We start from the raw sequence: 19,911 nt of genomic DNA on the forward strand, positions 1-19,911 counted from the left end.
TGCGACTGAACTGCAACTGTAGAAGTACTGTTTTGCCCACTTCACTTTATTGCACTGCTTGCCTATTGTTCTTCAATTCGGCTGCAACTTACATAAGTTTGATTCAATTTGTATTAAGGTTCGGCAGGTTGAGCCCCCAAATGTAAAGTTATGCAATTAATAACGTTTATTATTCAATTCAAAGTTGAGTATTCAAAAATAAGTACAATTAAAGTTATGGTTTAAAGTGGATTACAATTAAAGTAGGTTGGTACAGCGAATAATTATAGTAACGACGGCTGCTTTGGTCGACGGCTGATTACGACCCACTTGTCCGCTCGCTATTAGATTTTCTCCGAGCTGATTTACTCAGGCTGTGCGCTCGTTATTCGCCTTGAGTGTTTTACATTTGCGCTGCCATATGTGTTGGTATATGCGTGCTGTCACAGTGCCTCCTCACCCGACTTACATGTATTGTAACGAATTTAGTGAAATTCCGCTTATTCCAAACCTTCTGCTAACGTTCGAATCGCTAAAATATTGAATAAATAACTCCAATATTCAATAATGCAAAATGGTCTTTATTGAACTACTTTGAGTGTACTTCACAATAACACTTATACTTCACAACCAATAGCGTGCTTAAATCAAACTGGTTGCATACAACTCAGCTTGCACTGCTTTTATACTCTCGGTTTCCTCGTTCACCCAATTCTCTTAAGGTCTAACAATTTCGTGAACTTCATGCTTGGTTATCAGTATATATGTACATGTATATTTGTAGTTTGTATCCATAGCGTGTGTATATGTGAGTACTACTTCGGCTGATGATGAAATGCGTTGTGAGTATATCTCTGCTGCCTTGTATGTATGTGTGTACATGATGATTGGTTTGTTTACGTACATACGAGTGGCTGCTTAGTATAGGCTCAGTGATGATAATATTCGTCACAGTAAGGTACATCTATATATATAAAATTCAAATTATGCATGTATGTATGTAGGTATAGATCGGGTTGCGTCCTAAACGGATCGACCGATCACAACCCACTTGAAACCTTCCAGGGATGGTCATAGGCTAAAAATAATTCCGATATATAAAAGGGGCGTGGCATCTGCCATACAAATGGAATCTTTGATACTGCATAAATCTGAAGGTATTCATGCTAGAACATTGAAATTCAGTAAGGAGTTATATGAGGTCAGTCCCTAACACCACCAAGAAAATGTGGGGTGAGGGAGAAGGGGGCGTGGCACCTCCCATACAAATGAAATATATCATACCTTATTGTGAGATATCCACAATGAAATGTGAATAATCTGGCAACTCTGTCATTAGAACGTAAGAAACATAGAATGTAAGAAAGAAAAATAATGAAATAAAAGACACTTGGATTTTAACCTTAAACGCGTGCACACCACTTTCTGCGAGTCATATATAAATATATACGAAGATATAACAAATTGGCGACGAGATGACTCCTAATCCAAGCGATGTGGTCTCAACTTCAAACATCACCTTGTTCCAGTCAGCAAGTATTCCGGAGTTCTCACCAACGCAAATGTCGTGGGACATATGGAAGGAGCGTTTGGAAATTCATTTTTGTGAGGTTAGGTGCACAGATGACAATGCAAAAAAAGCGATTTTATTGAAATCAATTGGTGCGGAGGCATACAGTGTAATACACAGTTTGTGCAGTCCTAGTAGCCCGTCGTCTAAAGCGTACAAAGATTTGTGCGAAATGATGCACACTCAATTTACTCCGCCCACAATAATTTTTCATGAACGCCGAAAATTCCACGTAGCCTGCAGACAGGATGAGGAAACCGTGGCCATGTGGTTTGCTAGAGTAAAGAAATTGGCTCTAAATTGTAAGTTTGGTCCAAACTTAGACGCCTTCGTACTGGATAAATTCATAGTGGGATTACCTAATGAAATTTTTGAGCGAATTTGCGAGGAAGACGAGAAGTTAACCATTGAACAAGCGTTAAGAAAGGCGCTGATCGTCGAAACAAAATTAGCGTCTCGTACCGTGGGAGTAAAAGCTGCAGCACACGAAGATGGTGCCGTAAATTTCGTAAAGAAGTCCGCACATTCAAGACAACAAACAACACGTAGCAGCAGCAATAACAATAAAACAACAGGCAATTCAAATAGTGGAAAGAATAATTCCAACAAAAAGAAACCGTGCTGTCACTGTGGGTGGCGAAACCACGAAGCTTCAGCATGTAAATATAGAGAGAGCAAATGTTACAAATGCGGTAAAACTGGGCACTTGGCATCAGTATGCAAAAGTAGACAAAACAAGAACAATGCTGTAAACTGTGTATCGGACTCAGATCATTTTTTATATACTGATACTGATAACGATTGTGTTTTTTCTAACTCTATTTTTAGTGTTCAGTGTACGAATAACGCGAGTGGAGCCTACACACTATGCGTTTCAATCAATAATACAAGGGTAGAAGCCGAATGTGACACGGGGGCTCCGTGCACCCTAATTCCGTCATCACTTTATCAACAAATTAAAGAAAAATCAATCCTTAGGAAATGTAAAGTTCCGTATGTGGATTACAGCGGCGAGCGGATTGCAATATTGGGTGAGTTTGATGCATTGATCAGATGCAAAGGTAATACCAAGATGATTGTTGTTGTTGTGACCAAGACGGAAAATCCTCCCTTGTTAGGACGTAGTTTTTTAAGAGCATTTGGCTTTGACCTAGTTCAAGTCAATGCAGCGTACCCAAGTAATGACCACAGTGTTATTGCGAATTCAATTAAAGAAGAATTTTTCGATGTATTTAGTAGTGGCCTCGGTGCCTTTAATGGCAAGACAATTTCCTTAAAACTAAGCAGCAATGCAAATCCAATTTTTTTTAAACCACGCCCCGTACCCTTGGCATGGAAAGACAAAATTGAAGCTAAGTTGAGTGATTTAGTAAAACAGGGTATGTTAGAGCAGGTAGACAATTCCGATTGGGGAACCCCTCTAGTTCCTATACTAAAATCGGATGGAGATATACGTGTATGTGCAGATTATAAAGTCACAATAAACAAATTTCTAGAGAACTTCCAATATCCACTACCAAGGATTGATGAAATTTTTGCTGCTCTTCAAGGCGGTGAATTATTCACGAAACTCGACTTATCGCAAGCGTACAACCAATTGTTATTGGATGAAAATTCGCAGAAGATTTGTACATGGAGTACACATGTAGGAATTTTTAAGGTAAAACGTTTGCCCTTCGGTGTTAAGACTGCAGCGGCAATTTTTCAAAAAACCATGGAAAATTTATTTAGAGATATAAAACATGTAGTGGTTTATCAGGATGACATAACTGTCACTGGTCCGGACACGAAGACACATTTAGAAACCCTGAGAGCTGTGTTAAACAAATTAAGATCGGCAAATCTCAAGCTCAACATAAAAAAATGTCAGTTTTTCAAGTCAAAAATATCATATTTAGGATTTAATATTGATAAGCATGGATTAAGCAAAAATGATGAAAACATCATAATTAATGCACCTACTCCTAAAAATGTGTCGGAACTTGGAGCCTTCACAGGAATGGCCAATTATTATTCTAAATTTATCCACAAGTTTGCAGAAATAATGTCACCCTTGTATGATCTGTTAAAAAAGGACACAATATTCGAATGGAATCAGAAATGTGAGGAAGCATACAGATCCATAAAAAGAGAAGTTACTTCTAATCAAATTCTTGCACATTTCAATCCCAACTTAGAAATTATTCTAACCACAGACGCCTGCAATACTTCGGTTGCGGGTGTACTTGCTCACAAGTCCCCCAATAACGAAGTAAAACCCGTAGCATTTATTTCGAGAGCACTTTCCAAGACCGAAACAAAATATAGCACATTGGAAAAAGAAGCTCTGGCGATTATTTATTCCATAACCAAATTAAAGCAATATCTTTTAGGCCACCAGTTCACCTTACGAACAGACCATAAGCCGCTAACGACAATTTTTGGAGAACATAAGGGGCTACCTGTGATGGCTTCTGCTAGGTTGCAAAGATGGGCTTTGGTCCTATCGGGTTTCGACTACAAAGTTGAATTTATCAAAGGGACATTGAATAATGCAGATTGTATATCTAGATTACCACAAGCAACAACTGTGAGTGATCATTATGAATGCAATTACATAAACCTTATTGAAAGCAAAAATTATTTAAACCTAAATTTCAAAGCCATAGCTAAGGAAACTCGACGCGATCCAGTCCTTTCAAAGGTATTATGGTCTGTAGAAAGAGGGGCCTTAAATAGCTTAAAAGGTGATGAATTCAAACCCTTTAAAAATAAGGAATCCGAATTATCTACAGAACACAATTGTATCATGTGGGGATATCGAGTAGTAGTTCCAAAAAAATTGCAGGGCGCAGTTTTAGAATATTTGCACATATCTCACCTAGGCATGGTGAAGACGAAATCATTAGCGCGTTCATATGTTTGGTGGCCAGGATTAGACAAAGACCTCGAAGTTTTGATTAGGAACTGTGAGGCATGCCAAGAACGTCAAGATAGTCCTAATAAAAGCACATTGATTCCGTGGAAACCCACAGACGCTTCTTGGAAGCGCATACACATAGATTTTGCAGGGCCGATCAAAAGCCAATATGCATTTGTAATTATTGACTCGTTTTCCAAGTGGGTGGAAGTCTTTCTAACGAAACATATAACGTCGGACTTTACGGTCAAAACAATGAGAGAGCTATTTTCTCGCAATGGACTAGTCGACGTAGTAGTGAGTGATAACGGTCGGCAGTTCACATCAGCTGACTTTCAGCATTTCTTGAAAACCAATGGCATTAGGCACGTACTCACTGCCCCAGGTCACCCATCTACTAATGGTCAAGCAGAATGTTTTGTGAAGGTCTTAAAAAAATCAATTTTCGCAAACCTTAAAAATAATTGCAAAGATAACTTAAGCATCATTATAAACCGCTTTTTATTTGATTATAGAAATTCACCTCATTGCACAACTGGTGAAACACCAGCAAAACTTTTCTTTGGTAGAGCTTTGAAAACTAGGTTCGATATTTTGAAACCACCCACGACAAAAGACGCTATACTAAAAAGTCAAAGTAAAAGCATTGACTACTACAAAGGAAAACGTAATATTGAGTTTGATGAAGGACAAAATGTATATATCAGGGACTACAGGGACCCAAACAAGCCAACATGGTCTCCAGCAACAATACATAAGAAACTTGGCTTACAGACGTATCAATGCATTTTCACTCACAACAATAGATCAATCAAAAGACATTCAGATCAAATAAGAAGGAAAGATATCAGTAGTAGTGATAAAAATGTGGATGCGGGCATGAGTAATACGGAGTCCACCAATGATCGCGTCACTGGTCCCGAATTGGAAAGCTGTGTGGGGGCTCCGTCGTGTGATGGCACAGATACACCAAAGCGCAACTTGAGACCCCGAAAGGCTGGCAAAGTCATTAGAGACTGATTGTTAATTTTCGATTCTTTTTTGGGTACACCAACCAATCTTAAAGGTTTGGCGTGTGAGATATCCACAATGAAATGTGAATAATCTGGCAACTCTGTCATTAGAACGTAAGAAACATAGAATGTAAGAAAGAAAAATAATGAAATAAAAGACACTTGGATTTTAACCTTAAACGCGTGCACACCACTTTCTGCGAGTCATATATAAATATATACGAAGATATAACACTTATATCTCTGGATATGGTAGGATAATAAAAATTGGTAAGGAGCTATATGAGGTTAAGTCCTAACACCTCCAGTAAAATGTGGAATTGGGGAAAAGCAGGCGTGGCACCTTCCCCACAAATGGGATTTTTGAGAACTATGGCTGCCGTACAAACTTAGATTATTTTAGCAGCTAAAGTTTAACTACAGACTTGAGTTTGGCTGTTATTCCGTTTGGACGTTTAGTAATCTGTTTGTTTATGTAGATACAAGTGACTGCTTAGTATCGGCTTAGAGATGATAGTATCCCTTAGTATTGCTAATAGTCGTCACAATATAAATATTCAACTTAACTTTCTACAGACTTACGACGAAGGTCCAAATAGTTTAGATATTCTACAATTGGCATCTTCACTGTTGGTTTTCACACATTCAATTAACAATTTGGCATTGGTTTCAAAAATTCCTACTCGTGGTGGTAGCGTTTCACTTCGTCGGGCTATATCCAAACAAACCAGGTGAATTTGAAAGATTGTCACATTAAAATAAAAAATAATAAAAAATAATAAAAATATTTGCTTGCTTTTTATATTTACAGAAACGTGTATGAAAAAATGTCGAGCGGTAATACCCGTTTAGGCAGAAATCTAAGAAATATGGATCTTATACGTATTGTTAATAATATACCATCAAAAGAGGCATTTATACAACAAATTGGTGCATTATTGACTGGTGCATCTACTTCCACAATTATATGTAATGCAATCAGTGAAATACCATTGTTAATTACTTATACAGCGGATGGTGAACTGAATACCATACAATTGCTAGCTTTAGCTGGTTTCAATTTTGTACGTAACATATTAAATACGAATAGCTTTATCGATTTACTGCAAACAATGGCAACTTTTATGTGTGAGAAAAGTTTTTATCTCTTATTGAATTTAACGCGTACATTTTTAAATGAATATGTTGATAATACAAGTAAGATTTTAAATATTTTTATACCCACTGAAAAGGTTTTATATGAAATGTTTACATTATGTGTCACAAAATATACGAATCTCACATATGAATTTCTCGAAAGTAAGCAAACCGAAATACTTGATGCAGTAGACAAATATTTTCGTTCATTAAATCCAATTGATTTTAACGCACAACGGTTAAGTTGCAAATATTGTAAAGGTTATTATTATGAGAAAAATTTCATTAGCGCTTAGCTATAATACTCGAAATGTTAGAATAAATAATTAAAAAATGATACACTCGAAAATAAACGATTTGATATAGCGTAAACGAAAGCAAAATGATTTTGTCATTGGCGATTTAACAAGAAATTTACAAATTTAGACCCAATTGCAGAACTACAAGTCCTCTTTTTAACTCAGAGTTAGTTTTTCACGAGGGTTCAGAGAACCATCAAAATACGCTCTTGCTCCGATGAGTATTTGTTTAAAAAAGAAGTACTCATCGTTTTCAAAACTAAGGAGCATTTGCATAAACACTTCTTTTCACAATTTAATCTTCACTTATATGCCACACTCACATGGCTCAATTATATCGCACACTAACTACAAAAGAGTCACAACTTGAAAAATGTAAATGTTCAGGAGAGAAGAAAAACGGTTTATGTGAAAACGTCTGTAATGTTATATTGAAATCCAGTTTTTCAAAGGAGGAGACCTTCATTATAAAATTAATTGACGAATTTTTGTTGTAGATATTCGTTTACGGACAAAATATATAGCAATTTTGAATTATGACTATTTATGACAATTATTTCATCATAAAAAGGCACATTTCACAATAATACCAGCAAATTTACTTACTCATTACGTATAAAAAGACACAATTTTAATTAATACACAACAAAGTTAAAACTTGTTTGCAACAAGATAGTCAGAATTTAAAATAATACGCTTTATGCGTAAAAAAGCTGTTCACTTGTTCTTAAGCACATTGACACAACTAAAAATAGTACTCATTAGTTGATACAACGCAAGCGATGCAATCAACACCAAAACTGCCATAACGGTAATTTTCCAATTAAAGAAAAAAATAATGACAACGAAATTTAAGGTGTACTGTGATTTGGTTTATAGAAAAACCGATTTTGAAAAATTTTAAGTTATGACTCTTTTGTTTTTAGTGTGCGATATAGTTGAACCATGCCCCACTCATGAACGAGCATTTGAAGAGTTTTAAAGTGAAAACTATTTTTATTGATTTATCATTCACATATTTATCGCTCTCGTTTTCAAATTGACTCGCTCACTACATTATAGCAAAGTGAGAAAAAAAGAATATCCAAATCAGTAAAGAACAAACAGTGGCTGCCTTATGGAGTTTAATTTCTACATATGTATCTACACACCCTTTTCAACCAGAAGGAGCCTCCTACGCAGATGACTGCAAAACAAAAGAAACACACCCGAAGAGTTAACAAATTAAACAGGCGTTGGACCTCTATGCCGGGAATTGCCCGGTGAATCATGTACTTAAAGAACAATACCCAAAACTAGCAGAAGAGGAATGCACACTCCCTAGGGAAACGCACGTCACTCTAGCTCAATTTAGATCTAGGTACTGTAACAGGTTAAACTCTTACCTATTCAAAATAAACCCCGACATACAAAATGTATGCCCTGCTTGCAATGTGTCCCCACATGACACCAACCATCTCTTCAATTGTAATGTGGAACCAACGCCTCTAACACCCCTCTCACTATGGTCCACCCCTGTTGAAACAGCAAGTTTCCTTGGACTCCCGTTAGAGGACATTGAAGACAATTTGTGATTTGTCGCTCCTATTGGATGGGGCGAAGCACTGCTACAACAACAACAAAAATAACCACAACCCGAAAAGTTGTCTCTTTGTCTCTGCAGTTTTTTACCTCACTTTATTTAGCACGACATGGACGATATAATGCTTCCGACTAAAGTACAAAAGATCCTGCAATGAAAGAAAGATTGGTACACCATGCCGAAGAAAAGCAGTAGAAACTACCGAGAAGAAACGGAAGCCTCGATCGAAAAGTTGGAAATCCTTTAACCAAAAAATAAAAGTAAGTTACATTTGCTTATCCATCAGTCAAACTTTCGCTCCGGAGGCTCATCGTCACATGTTTTTTTGCAATAACTTTCGTTTAAACAGCAGTATTGAAATGAAATTTGACATATTTATTTCTAGACAGAGTAAGGATTTTATTTCAAATACAGAATACGTATATAGCCACGTCCTCTTTTTATATATCAAATATTTCCTATAAACAAAATTCGTCGAAACGGGTAGAAGAGAAAATAAACGACTGTTTTATTTCAAAAAAATGGCCGAAAAGCTCCATAATTGAATAATTAAAATTCGTCTATGTTTCAATACTTGATTAAGCTATTATCTACAAAATTTTCACGAGGTTTGTCAACGTATAGCTTGTGAAATCTACTCAAATATAAAAAACAAGTAAGGACGGGACTTCATACCTTTCATGAATGGGGCTGAACAATAATCTTATCCCATTCGTAATATCCAAATAATCGGCTGTATAAGATAAGAAATATATAGTGAACAGATGTACATACCTAAGAGATTTTTAAGATAAATATAAAATAAAAAAATAGGTAGGTACTTTGTGTGAGGATGCAAAGTTCTACTTTTTTTGTGGTCTGCATGTAATAACTATGACCACGAATCACTTATTTCAACAATATATGACGTTAGCGTAAGTATTTGATGAAATTTGAAGATTCTAGCCGTAAAAAAGAGGCAGAAATTACGAAAAGTTTGTTATCTGAAAAATCGGTTGTATGGGATACATACCATATATATATCTCTTTGATTTTTTCGGACAAAAATATATGCTATATACGAAATTGAGAAAGATATATGACAAAAATCCTCTTTTTTGAAAAATCGGTTATATGGGGGATATATGCTATAGTGGTCCGATCCGGCCGGTTCGGACAAATATCTAATCTGACACCTAAATTTTCGCGCTCACCCAATTTTATCAAGATATCTCAAAAAATTGAGGGACTAGTTTGCATACAAAAAGACAAACGGGCATGGCTAAATCAACTCAGCTCTTCATCCTGATCATTTTGGTATACTTATTGGTGGGTCTATCTATTTTCCTTTAAGGACGTACAATTTTGAGATTCGTGACGAAATTAATGTACCATTTCATTTTCATGAAAGGTATAAAAATGTGCGTGGCAACATCTACTTATTTTAAGGAGCTTTTCGTCAGCTTTTAGTAGAGTTATCTTCAGAACGATTCAAGATAAAGTAACGAACATTTTCATGCGTCATCCTTATCATAGAGGACCCGCTCCAGGGTAAAAAATAAATATCGTTAGATAGCACCCCGACTTTGTATATAAAAATACAAAAATACGCTTTGAAAATACTGTGGCGAATGTTAGTATCACTATGCTGTTAGTAAATAATCACAACAACAAAAACAGCAAGCGACCACACATGTACACATTAAAGCAAGTAGCCACACTTATGTAAAATGCAACGAAGAATATTCCATACACATAACCAGCTCCTTGAAGCAGAGAGATTATTTCACATAAGAAAGTTGTTACTCACACATACACGCGCATATGGCTAGAAGAAAAACATAAACAACAGATATACATGTATATGCTAAATAACGAAGATGGGATACAAGTGTTCTAGAAGGCATGTTTGTGAAACGTCTACACCTTAGGAGAAATATGCGAACGAGGCAACAGAGAGTATAAAAGCAGCGCAAGCTGAGGAATGAGGAATAATTTTTTTTTTTTTTAGTTTTATTTAAACACGCTATTAGTGAAGTATAATTGTGAAGTACTACTTCCAAAGTACTCTAAATAAAGACCATTTTGCAATACTGAATATTGGAGTTATTTATTCGAGATTTCAGCGATTCCTCGGAAACGGTGCCGCTAAAGAACGGTTGCTATACTCACCGTAATTAGTGGCAACGCTTTTTTTGTAAAGCTGGAAGAGCTTATCCAGCCGATTCCATCGATGATATTTTGACTAAATTGATCCTTTTTCCCGTTTTTTTGCTTGTTTTATTTTTTTTTTTTTTTGTAAATAGATTTTTAATAATAAATTTGAAGTCTGAAGATTTGTTTATTTTTAAGATATTTGACAAAATATTCACCGCTTTCAGAATAGCGGTGGTGAAAAACGTTGATGAACGAGTTTCTACCGTCATGACGGCCGTAATAAATTATGCCGTACCGCTATATTACATTACGGTGAGCTTCACCGTCTTCTTAGTCTCCACGTAATTACTTTTATATTGCAGCATTTTTGACAACGTACTCTTCCGCTATGTAGCGGCCGGTATATAGCGGCACCGCTTTCGAGGAAACCAAGCCTTTAGGACTCTCACACCTTTTATAAACGGTTTTCACCGACTTTCGGTAGCGATATCTCGAGAACGGTTAAAGATACAGTGATGAAATTTCGTCGGTCCAATGCCAAAGTCACGAATGTGCATATTTGATGTTTTGAGAAAAACGCGTAAGACATTGTTAAAAATTGAGATTTAATTTTGTATTTTTCAACCACTATTGGAAGGTTTACTTTTGTAAACCACTAAGTAATGTTAATTGAAAAATGATTTTTTAATTTTTTTTTTCAAAAAAATGCACATTTGTTTTTTTGGCTTTGAAAAATTCGACATATCTAATATTTCGTTAAAACAAAAATGGCACATTCGTGACTTTGGCATGGTACCGGCGATTTGTTATGCATCTTCGCTATCCGAAGGGGAAGTGTCGTACACAGAAAGAAAAAAAGAGGTTAATATAACTGAAAAAGGTTAATAAACTATTTTTCTATTTTACATTGAAAGCACAAACAATAAGTACAATTCAGGTGGTTAATCTAATCGAAAAAAAAATTGTTAAACGAATTTGGAGATTTTTAACCATAAAAATAGTTTAACTAACCGTTAGAATTGTAAATGTACTATTTTGGTTGGTTAAACTAACCGAAAATATAGTTTATTCGATGAGAATAACGGCAACTCTTGATACTTTGTGCAAAATAGAGCAACTCATTGTTGATATTTAGTTGTCAAATTTTCGTGGACAGTGTTAAATGCGTGGGCGTTGTTTAAAGTGAGATTTAATTTAATTAAAATTAATAGAATAACAATGAGTCTTAACAATAGTGAATTGGTTTCGGTAAATATATTGAGTGCTCTTGAGGCGGATGATATGAATAATCCTGATACAGCAGGCACGGAATTTTGTCAACTGATTTTGGAGTGGGGTTTTCCTTAAAAAATCGCAGACTCAAAGGTGATTTGCAAATACATATGTCATTGTTTTATTTTTTATTTTATTTTCTGCAATTTCAGCGCAAGCAATAAATTACCAATTTGAAATATCTGACGGAGTCTGACCTTGCAGATTTGTTCAAGAACGACACTATTGTAGCTAGAGTAGAATTCCGCCACAAGCTCATAACTTGGAGGAAAGGAAACGTAAGTATTTCAAAGTCTTGGTGAATGTTTAAGCTAATTTTTCGCAAAATATTTTAGGGTTACAGCAGCGTGTCAACGTGTGATACAGCTTCAGTCAATTCTGACATTGTTGATTTTATGCAGCAGTGGCGACAGCGGAACATTGGCATTGAACCTCCTTCATGTTCACAGACATGCAGTTCTTCGTCACATGATTTTGTAAGTGTATATAGTGTGCAAAATAAATCAAAAATAATTAGAATTTACAACAAGTAACATAGAGGGACACAATCGATAACTGCATTTTATTACAGTTTCCCCACTTTGCACACACAGCACTACCAATCGCGACTAGAAAATATATTCCCAGCTCTTTTCTTCAGAAGTAAATACAAACAGTTTGGAAATGATGCATCATTGAAACTACTAGTCGAAGAAATTAAAAATCTTGAAGAAGAGGGTATTGACATTAGCTGTGATAATACAAGAAAAAAAATTTATTTTGTTCTAGCACTAGTTGTGGGTGATAACTCAGGTTTAAATAGTATTCTCGGCTACACTAAAAGTTTTTCATCTAATTACTTTTGTCGATACTGTTTATGTAATAAAGAAGAAACTTCGTTTATTGTCGAGGAAATAGAAAGTAAACTTCGGAATGAGTTAAACTATGCAGAAAACCTTGCTACAGAAGATATACGAGAAAAACGAATAAAGTTAACTGGTATGTCTGACAATTCCATTCAATAATATAAATTCATTTCAAGTTGTAAATAATTTTACCGGAGATATTATGCACGATATGTTTGAAGGATAATTGGAGATTTAATACCGCTACGCAATAAATATTCGAAACTTTTGTGCACATTAATTGAAATTATAGACGAAATTTTAAAAACAGAATTCGACGATGAGTCTTTAGATAAACTGAAGGTATAAATTAAGAACCATCATACGATTTACGGACAGCTGTTTGGACCGGTTTTAACCGAAGTTTTATTTTCTCCTTCATTACGCTACAATCATAAGAAATGTAGGATCATGTGTGGTGTTTCAGGTTCGAGTCCAAGCACAGAGAAATAAAATCGTATGCCAATTGTATTACCCCTGCTTGGTGAAATTTTATTTAATGTTCCCTTTAGACCATCATATAAGCACATGCAGGTTCGAATTTTGAAATGCACGAACCTCTTCAAAACATTGATACGTGTGACTCACTCTACGTAATAAAAAATATCTGCTGACTACTTTAAATACGCAATGATTTGGGTGGGTTGCTTGGAATCACACATTTCCAACCTCCCACTCTTATCACCAACTCCAGTAACTTTGGGCGGGTGGATTAGAATAACGTCCGTTGCAACCTCCCACACATCGCAGCCCTATTTGTTGTGTGTCAAATATACATCAGCTGCTCGAAATCAAGTCCATTCAGACAGCACTAATAATCAATTCCTGTTGCTCGGCATCACAGTCCATCCCGACAACTGATTTAATAATATATATACATATTTTATAATATAATTTTGTTCAATTTGTGTGCTTCTGTAATTTATCTGTAATCCGTAACTATATTTAGTCTGATTAATTGTTAAATTTGTAGACTAATAAAATAAATAAATAAATAGACGAAATGCACCTTTTCAGTCGCTATTAAATGTATGCTAAAATTTTCAAATCGTTTGCTTTTAAATAAAGGATTTGATGGCAACTGCATTTTCGAAAAGCAATCAAAAGAAACATTTAAAAACCAATTTTATAGTAAAAAAGTAAATAAATTCTTTTGAATGCGAACTATTAATGAATGAAACCTACAATTTTATAACACTTGTTGAAATAAAAGGGACTACTTATAAAGTTGGATATTTCCTAATGTTAAAATCTTTGAAATTATTTGAAATAAAGGGCATTATTATACTTGAAAGCAAAGTAATTTTTGTATGCAGTAGTATTAGTAGTAGTAGTATATATTTATTTTAACAAATCAGAATACAGCTTATGACTAAAGCTACAATGAAAATCGAACAAACATATAAATAAAATAAATAAATAAAAGTACAAAATCACGACAATAACAGAATTTGTTGCATGTCGCGTTGCTTGTTAAATAAAATGCTTACAAGCTATGAGAATTCGTTTAATATTAAGTTCCTGAATTTAATGCTGATTGCAAGAAACTTGGCAAGAGAGTCGAAATTATATCCATTTAAAATAGCAATGACCTTTGCCATATCTAAAGTTCTTTCCCCAAAATAGAGCAAACGAATATTGTTATATATAGGACATGAACCAATAAAGTGATAAGCGTCTTCTGCCACCTGCAAGTTACACACTGTGCAAAATGGGGAGGATATGTTTTTATAAGCTCTTGCGTTTAGGTTCAACAAACCTCCCCTTGCACGTAGAATTAAGCTAACGGCATAAGCGGTGAAATCATCCGTGAAATATGAACTCTCTCATGGCACTAACATAGGGTACAGATCGTGGGTAGTAGACTTTTGAGCCATTTCTAGGAACATACTGGTATTACTCTCAGCAAGGCGATCTAAAAGCGAAGACGTGAAAACCTGAATATTAGCTATTAAAAATTCCGTAATGAAAGGTAAATTAACTCTGTTAGCGAGTTCTTTCCACACGTTTACCCAAGAGATCCCCAACTAAGCTGTCCCCACTGCTAGGATGCGAGGTAGTCTGTCATGAGTAATTCTGAGACAATGAGCAATATAAAGCATGTGTAGACGTGTTAGAGGGAAGGAAAATCAGCTTTTTTATAAAAAATCTAAAGAGTTTCTCGACTTGGTCGAAATGGGCGACTCCCCATACTTGTGCGCCATAAAACATGATGGACCTGGAAGCAGCCTCAAAGATATTTAATTTCTGGCTCAAACAGATACGGGGGTTGTTAATGTAGCTCAACCACGTTGCGTTAATAGCGTTTTTAGCATCCACCAACTTTGAATCTAAGTGCTTAGTAAAAGATAACTGACAAGTGAGGAGAACACCTAAGTATTTGTATGCATTGAACACTCAATTGTGTTGTTTTCAGAACATTTTAAATCATTTCCCGTTATAGAAAGTACAGACCAATTTTATCTATTGGACCTTTCTGAATTATATTTTTCCCCTCTTATTACAACTCTTTCCCCAAATGGAATTACATATATTTGTACAAAATTTTTTTAAAACTAAATATTATTTACCTAATGTACAAATGTAAAACATAAAAATATGTACGTTACCCTGGGTCGATTTGTATGGACGACAGTTAACCGATATCGCGCCATCGATTTTTCGATAGGATTTGGGCTCAGAAAAAAAAGTTCCACTACGCATACCCAAAAAAATAATTTTCGAACCTGCGAAAAAAAAAAATTGCGAAAGGGTCAATTTTTCGACCAAACACTTCCCAAAACCCAAAAAATATTTTTTTTTCAAAAAACTGTTATCGCCAACGTTTTTACAACAGTTTTTTTGAAAAAAACAATAATATTTTTTGGGTTTTGGTCGAAAAACTGACCCTTCCGCCATTTTTTTTCGCAGGCTCGAAAATTATTATTTTTGGGTATGCGTAGTGGAACTTTTTTTCCTGAGCCCAAATCCTACCGAAAAATCGATGGAGCGATATCGGTTAATAAATCGACCCAGTCTAATGTACGTATTTAATTAAACTAATAAATAATAATTTAAAAAATAATGTTTTTTAGTTATTTTTAGAAGTTTTTTCTTTTGGTTATTAATTATAAAATAAACTTATTAATGGTAAAAAAGAACTATCTTTTCATGGTTAAAAAAAATATTTTCCATGGTAAATTAACTATCAGACCAATTCTAAATATTCTCGCGGAATTTTGTTCTCGCGGATTTTTTTATTCCCGCGGAAAAATTCCTCCAATTCTTTTCTCCTAGGGAGAAGATAAGATAATTGGGGAATAGGAATTTCGAATTTTTGAAGTCAGCTGTTTTGTCACTTGAAATTTCGTTGCGCATTTCTTATTTTGTTTAAAAAATTGAGAAGTTTAATTATTGTTGCGAATTTGTTTGAAATTAAGAAATAAGGTATAAACAATGCACATTATTGCATTTCATGTGGTATTCACTGGAATGAGTAATGAATTGGTGCCACAGCAACATCAACAGAGGAGCATAAGAAGAAGGCCGGCGGGATAACACAAATCCGCCGGAGTTCCTTCATTCATTCTGCAAAACAATTTTCTGGCGGCCAAGTCGAGTTGAGTTCGCCTTTCGCCATATGCCAAAATCTATTTAAGCCTTCTTAAAAAATCCTTGCGCAATTTCTGGATATGATATACTTTTCTGCTTATGATATACTTTTCGACTTAAAATAAAGAATATTGTGGTTGTTGTTGTTGTTGTATTAACAGTGAGAATATTGTGGTAGAATGTAAATACATATTTTAGCACAAATTTGTACAAATAAGTGTTCTTTCTTAAAAAAAACCAATTTCCTTTAACTATTTTGATGCATTCCCTTTAATTTAACTAGTGAAAAAACTCCTATGAAATGGCAGAGAAATCTCCCTCTCCCTCACATTCGTAATACCTACTTTTCTCCCATAACCGGTTTCCTCTTTTCCGAACATTGTTCAGAACAGGAGGAAAGGGAGAAGTGAAAAAACTCACAAGGAATTTTTATTTAGAATACGAGGAATGGGAGAAGGGAAAAAACTCGAACGGAATTTTCGTTTAGAATTGGGCTGTATTTTAATGTTACCCGAACTATTTTTGGTGGTTCTCGTACAACTTTTGATGGTACTGGAACTATTTTGACAAACTATTATAATAAAAATTTTTAGTCGGTTGGATTTGCAACGTTTTTCGGTCACTGCAATTTTAACCGTCCTTTTCGGTTAGATATTTACCTCTCTTTTTCTTTGTGTGTAGATAAAAGTCACGTATCAGTTGATAACCACGCCAACTGTCTTATGTACATACATGGGTGTTTGAGCATTACTATCTTTTATTGTTTTTTCGTTAGAGGCTACCGTTTTTTTCGGTTGACTTAAACCTACGCTACGGAAAAAATGGAAGTGCCCACAAAAATACCAAATACCAAAACAGTCCTAAAACCCAAAGAAAAAAAGAACCCAGAACAGGTCCCAAATTATTTCGAAATAGTCGGGAAATAGTCCCGAAATCATTCTGACATAGTTCCCAATTCATCTCGAAAGCATGCCCAAAACGGTCCCCAAAGTATCCCAATAAAATCCAGAAATATTCCCGATGATAAAGTAATAGCGCCAAAAACAGCCCCGTCCCTGACAGTTTTAAGAAGACCCATAAGGACTCGAACCAGCCAAGAAGAGATCCCAAAAATTTCTGGAAATAGTCCGAGAAAGGGAGAGACTCGCGCTGCCCACTTGTACAATCCTTAGACCTCAATATATACATATACTGTCTGGGTTTAACTAATATATTTTTGACAAATTTTGAAATTAACTCGTGAGTAAAAAAAAAGAATTGTCTTTCTGCATTTTGAATTTACCCTAAAGGTTGTGTTGTTTAACCCTGCCTCACTCTCTATTGAGCCCCAAGACTTTTCTCTGTGAGGGAGGCCAACGAAGCAGCTCTCTGTTAATTCCACGAAGTCGCTCCAGTCAGGTTATAGATAAATGAGCTGGCCGGTCCGTGAGGACCTCATATAGGCTGAATAAATTCGTAGTGTTACCACAAGTTTGTTTAATGACCAAACTGAAAAATATTATTAAAAACCAGGGCCTATGCTATAAAATAGCTCCGTCCTCTTTCTAGGACCTATGTCACTTGTTGCTTCTAGATCAGACAGCTGTATCACTCCTAATAGCTGGAGTTTTAGCCTGGCAAGCGCAGGGTACGAGCACTAAACGTGCTCGATCATTTGCTCCTCCAACCCGCACTTCCTACATCTGCTGTCACTGACCAAGCCTAATTTGAAGGCAAGTGACGACAGAAGCCAGTGTCTATTCAGAATAACCCGTAATGAGTCTACATTCCTCTCTTTTTAATGATAGAAGTCATTTTGTTAGTCTAGGATTGTAAGACCTACACATGATATTCGACACTTTACAGCCCCGCGCTTGAGTCCACGCGTTTCCCACCTGGTCGTTTATGTGCAACTCTCGCCCAATCTAATTGGGACGCCGACGAGGGATGCGCCCTTTTTAGCTAGTTGATCCGCTTTTTCATTCCCATCTATTCACACATGCCTTGGGACCCATGTATGTATATAATAAAATAAATTTAAAGCGCAATAACCTCCGAAGAAATTTAGGCCGAGCTTCTCTTCCAATTTGCGTCGTGCTCCTTTAAATTTTTCCTACAAACTGGCGGGACAGGACCTACTTGTTTTATGCCGACTCCGAATGGCATCTGCAAAAGGCAGACGAGTTTTCACTGCGAAGCTTTTCATGGCAGAAATTCACTTGAAGTTCTTGCCAAACACTGCCGAGGGTGACCACGCTTAGACTTTTTTTCTATATTCTATTCTTATTATATACTAGCAGAGTACCCGACGTCGTTCGGGTATAAATAAGAGAAGTATCTTACTGCATTTGTAAAGATTTAAAATTCAATTTGAAATTGGTAATTGACAGGATTCGGACTTTATATAAATGAATTACAGTAGATCTACTACTATTTTTTGGCGAAGTAAAATCTATGTATTCGACGTGCTGCGCTTTTTCGCTAAATCTAAAAGAAAAACTTAAAAAAATAGCCTACCATGGATTGAGGTAGTCAGGATTGGTCTTGGCAAATTTCGTTGGGCTCTATGCAGCGGTTTACATACAAACACACAGACATACTTTCACAAATACCCCTGTCATTTTTTCCCGCGTCTTAAACTTGCACTTCAATTTATATGTGTTGTTTGCTATTTTGTTAATTTGGATGATTTCATATTTAATCTCGTATTACGCCTAAATTTCAGTGGTCACTTTAATACTTCAGGAGATATGAAAAATTCCATTCATATTGGAGGTGCCACGTCCCCTTCTTCGTTATCCCCAGTTTTTCTCGAGGGGGTTGGGATTAGTCTAATATACCTCCTTACCAAATTTCATTTGTGTAGCCCAAATACTTCTAGAGATATTGACTTTGAAAAATTCCATTTGTATGGGAGATACCACGCCCCTTTTCCGCTATCCCCAATTTTTCCCGAGGGGGTAGGAATTCGTCTTAAAAACCTCCACCTAATTTCAGTCGTCTATCTTTAATACTTTCAGATATATTGACAACGAAAAATTCCATTTGTATGGGAGGTGCCACGCCCCCTTTTTCGTTATACCCAGTTTTTCTGGAGGGGGTAGGGATTGGTCTCATATAACCACTCACCTAATTTCAGTCGTCTAGTCTTAATAAAATAAATAAATGTAAGGCGCGATAACCTCCGAAGAGATCTAAGGCCGAGCTTCTCCTCCAATTTGCGTCGTGCTCCTATCTTCAAGGCAGATGAGTTTTCACTGAGAGCTTTTCATGGCAGAAATACACCCGGAGCGCTTGCCAAACACTGCCGAGGGGCGACCCCGCTTAGAAAAATTTTCTTCTAATTGAAAAACCTTATTTCTAAAATTTTGATGTTGCTTTGCCCGGGGTGTGAACCCAGGGCATACGGTGTGGTAGGCGGAGCACGCTACCATCACACCACGGTGGCCGCCAAGTCTAGTCTTAATACTTTCAGATATATTGACTACGAAAAATTCCAGTTGTATGGGAGGTGCCACGTCCCCTTGTCGAAAACTTTTTTTATATAGCCTACCATAGATTGACGCACTC

The 19,911-nt window shown here is 35.9% G+C and overlaps 2 protein-coding genes and 1 long non-coding RNA gene across 3 annotated transcripts in view; 2 read left to right on the forward strand and 1 right to left on the reverse strand.

Annotated features, from left to right (window-relative positions):
* The window catches only part of LOC137252406 (uncharacterized), a 46,114-nt gene extending 39,133 nt beyond the window's left edge, over window positions 1-6,981 (forward strand). The window contains exons 8-9 of the mRNA XM_067788047.1: window positions 6,038-6,192; window positions 6,273-6,981. Coding sequence (XP_067644148.1) covers window positions 6,038-6,192; window positions 6,273-6,894 — 777 coding nt within the window. The 3' untranslated portion in view covers window positions 6,895-6,981. The remainder of the gene's footprint in view (window positions 1-6,037; window positions 6,193-6,272) is intronic.
* Window positions 1-19,690, reverse strand: part of LOC137252408 (uncharacterized) — a 100,810-nt gene extending 81,120 nt beyond the window's left edge. Inside the window, exon 1 of the long non-coding RNA XR_010953550.1 lies at window positions 19,634-19,690. This is a non-coding gene — a long non-coding RNA (uncharacterized lncRNA). The remainder of the gene's footprint in view (window positions 1-19,633) is intronic.
* On the forward strand, window positions 627-5,346 carry LOC137252407 (uncharacterized). Its single transcript, XM_067788048.1, has 2 exons — window positions 627-2,580; window positions 5,255-5,346. The coding sequence occupies exons 1-2, from the start codon at window positions 1,455-1,457 to the stop codon at window positions 5,281-5,283; spliced, it is 1,155 nt and encodes a 384-aa protein (XP_067644149.1). The 5' UTR covers window positions 627-1,454; the 3' UTR covers window positions 5,284-5,346.
* Window positions 19,691-19,911: the final 221 nt, after the last annotated feature.

The sequence above is a fragment of the Eurosta solidaginis genome, chromosome 5 (assembly GCF_040869045.1).
Source record: "Eurosta solidaginis isolate ZX-2024a chromosome 5, ASM4086904v1, whole genome shotgun sequence".
Taxonomy (NCBI): Eukaryota; Metazoa; Arthropoda; class Insecta; order Diptera; family Tephritidae; genus Eurosta; species Eurosta solidaginis.

Excerpts from the sequence above, each read along its gene's own strand:
- LOC137252407 (XM_067788048.1), top strand. The coding sequence starts at position 1,455 with ATGACTCCTAATCCAAGCGATGTGGTCTCAACTTCAAACATCACCTTG. Across the intron at positions 2,581-5,254 it reads CGAGCGGATTGCAATATTGG|ATCAATCAAAAGACATTCAG; the intron begins GTGAGTTTGATG and ends TCACAACAATAG.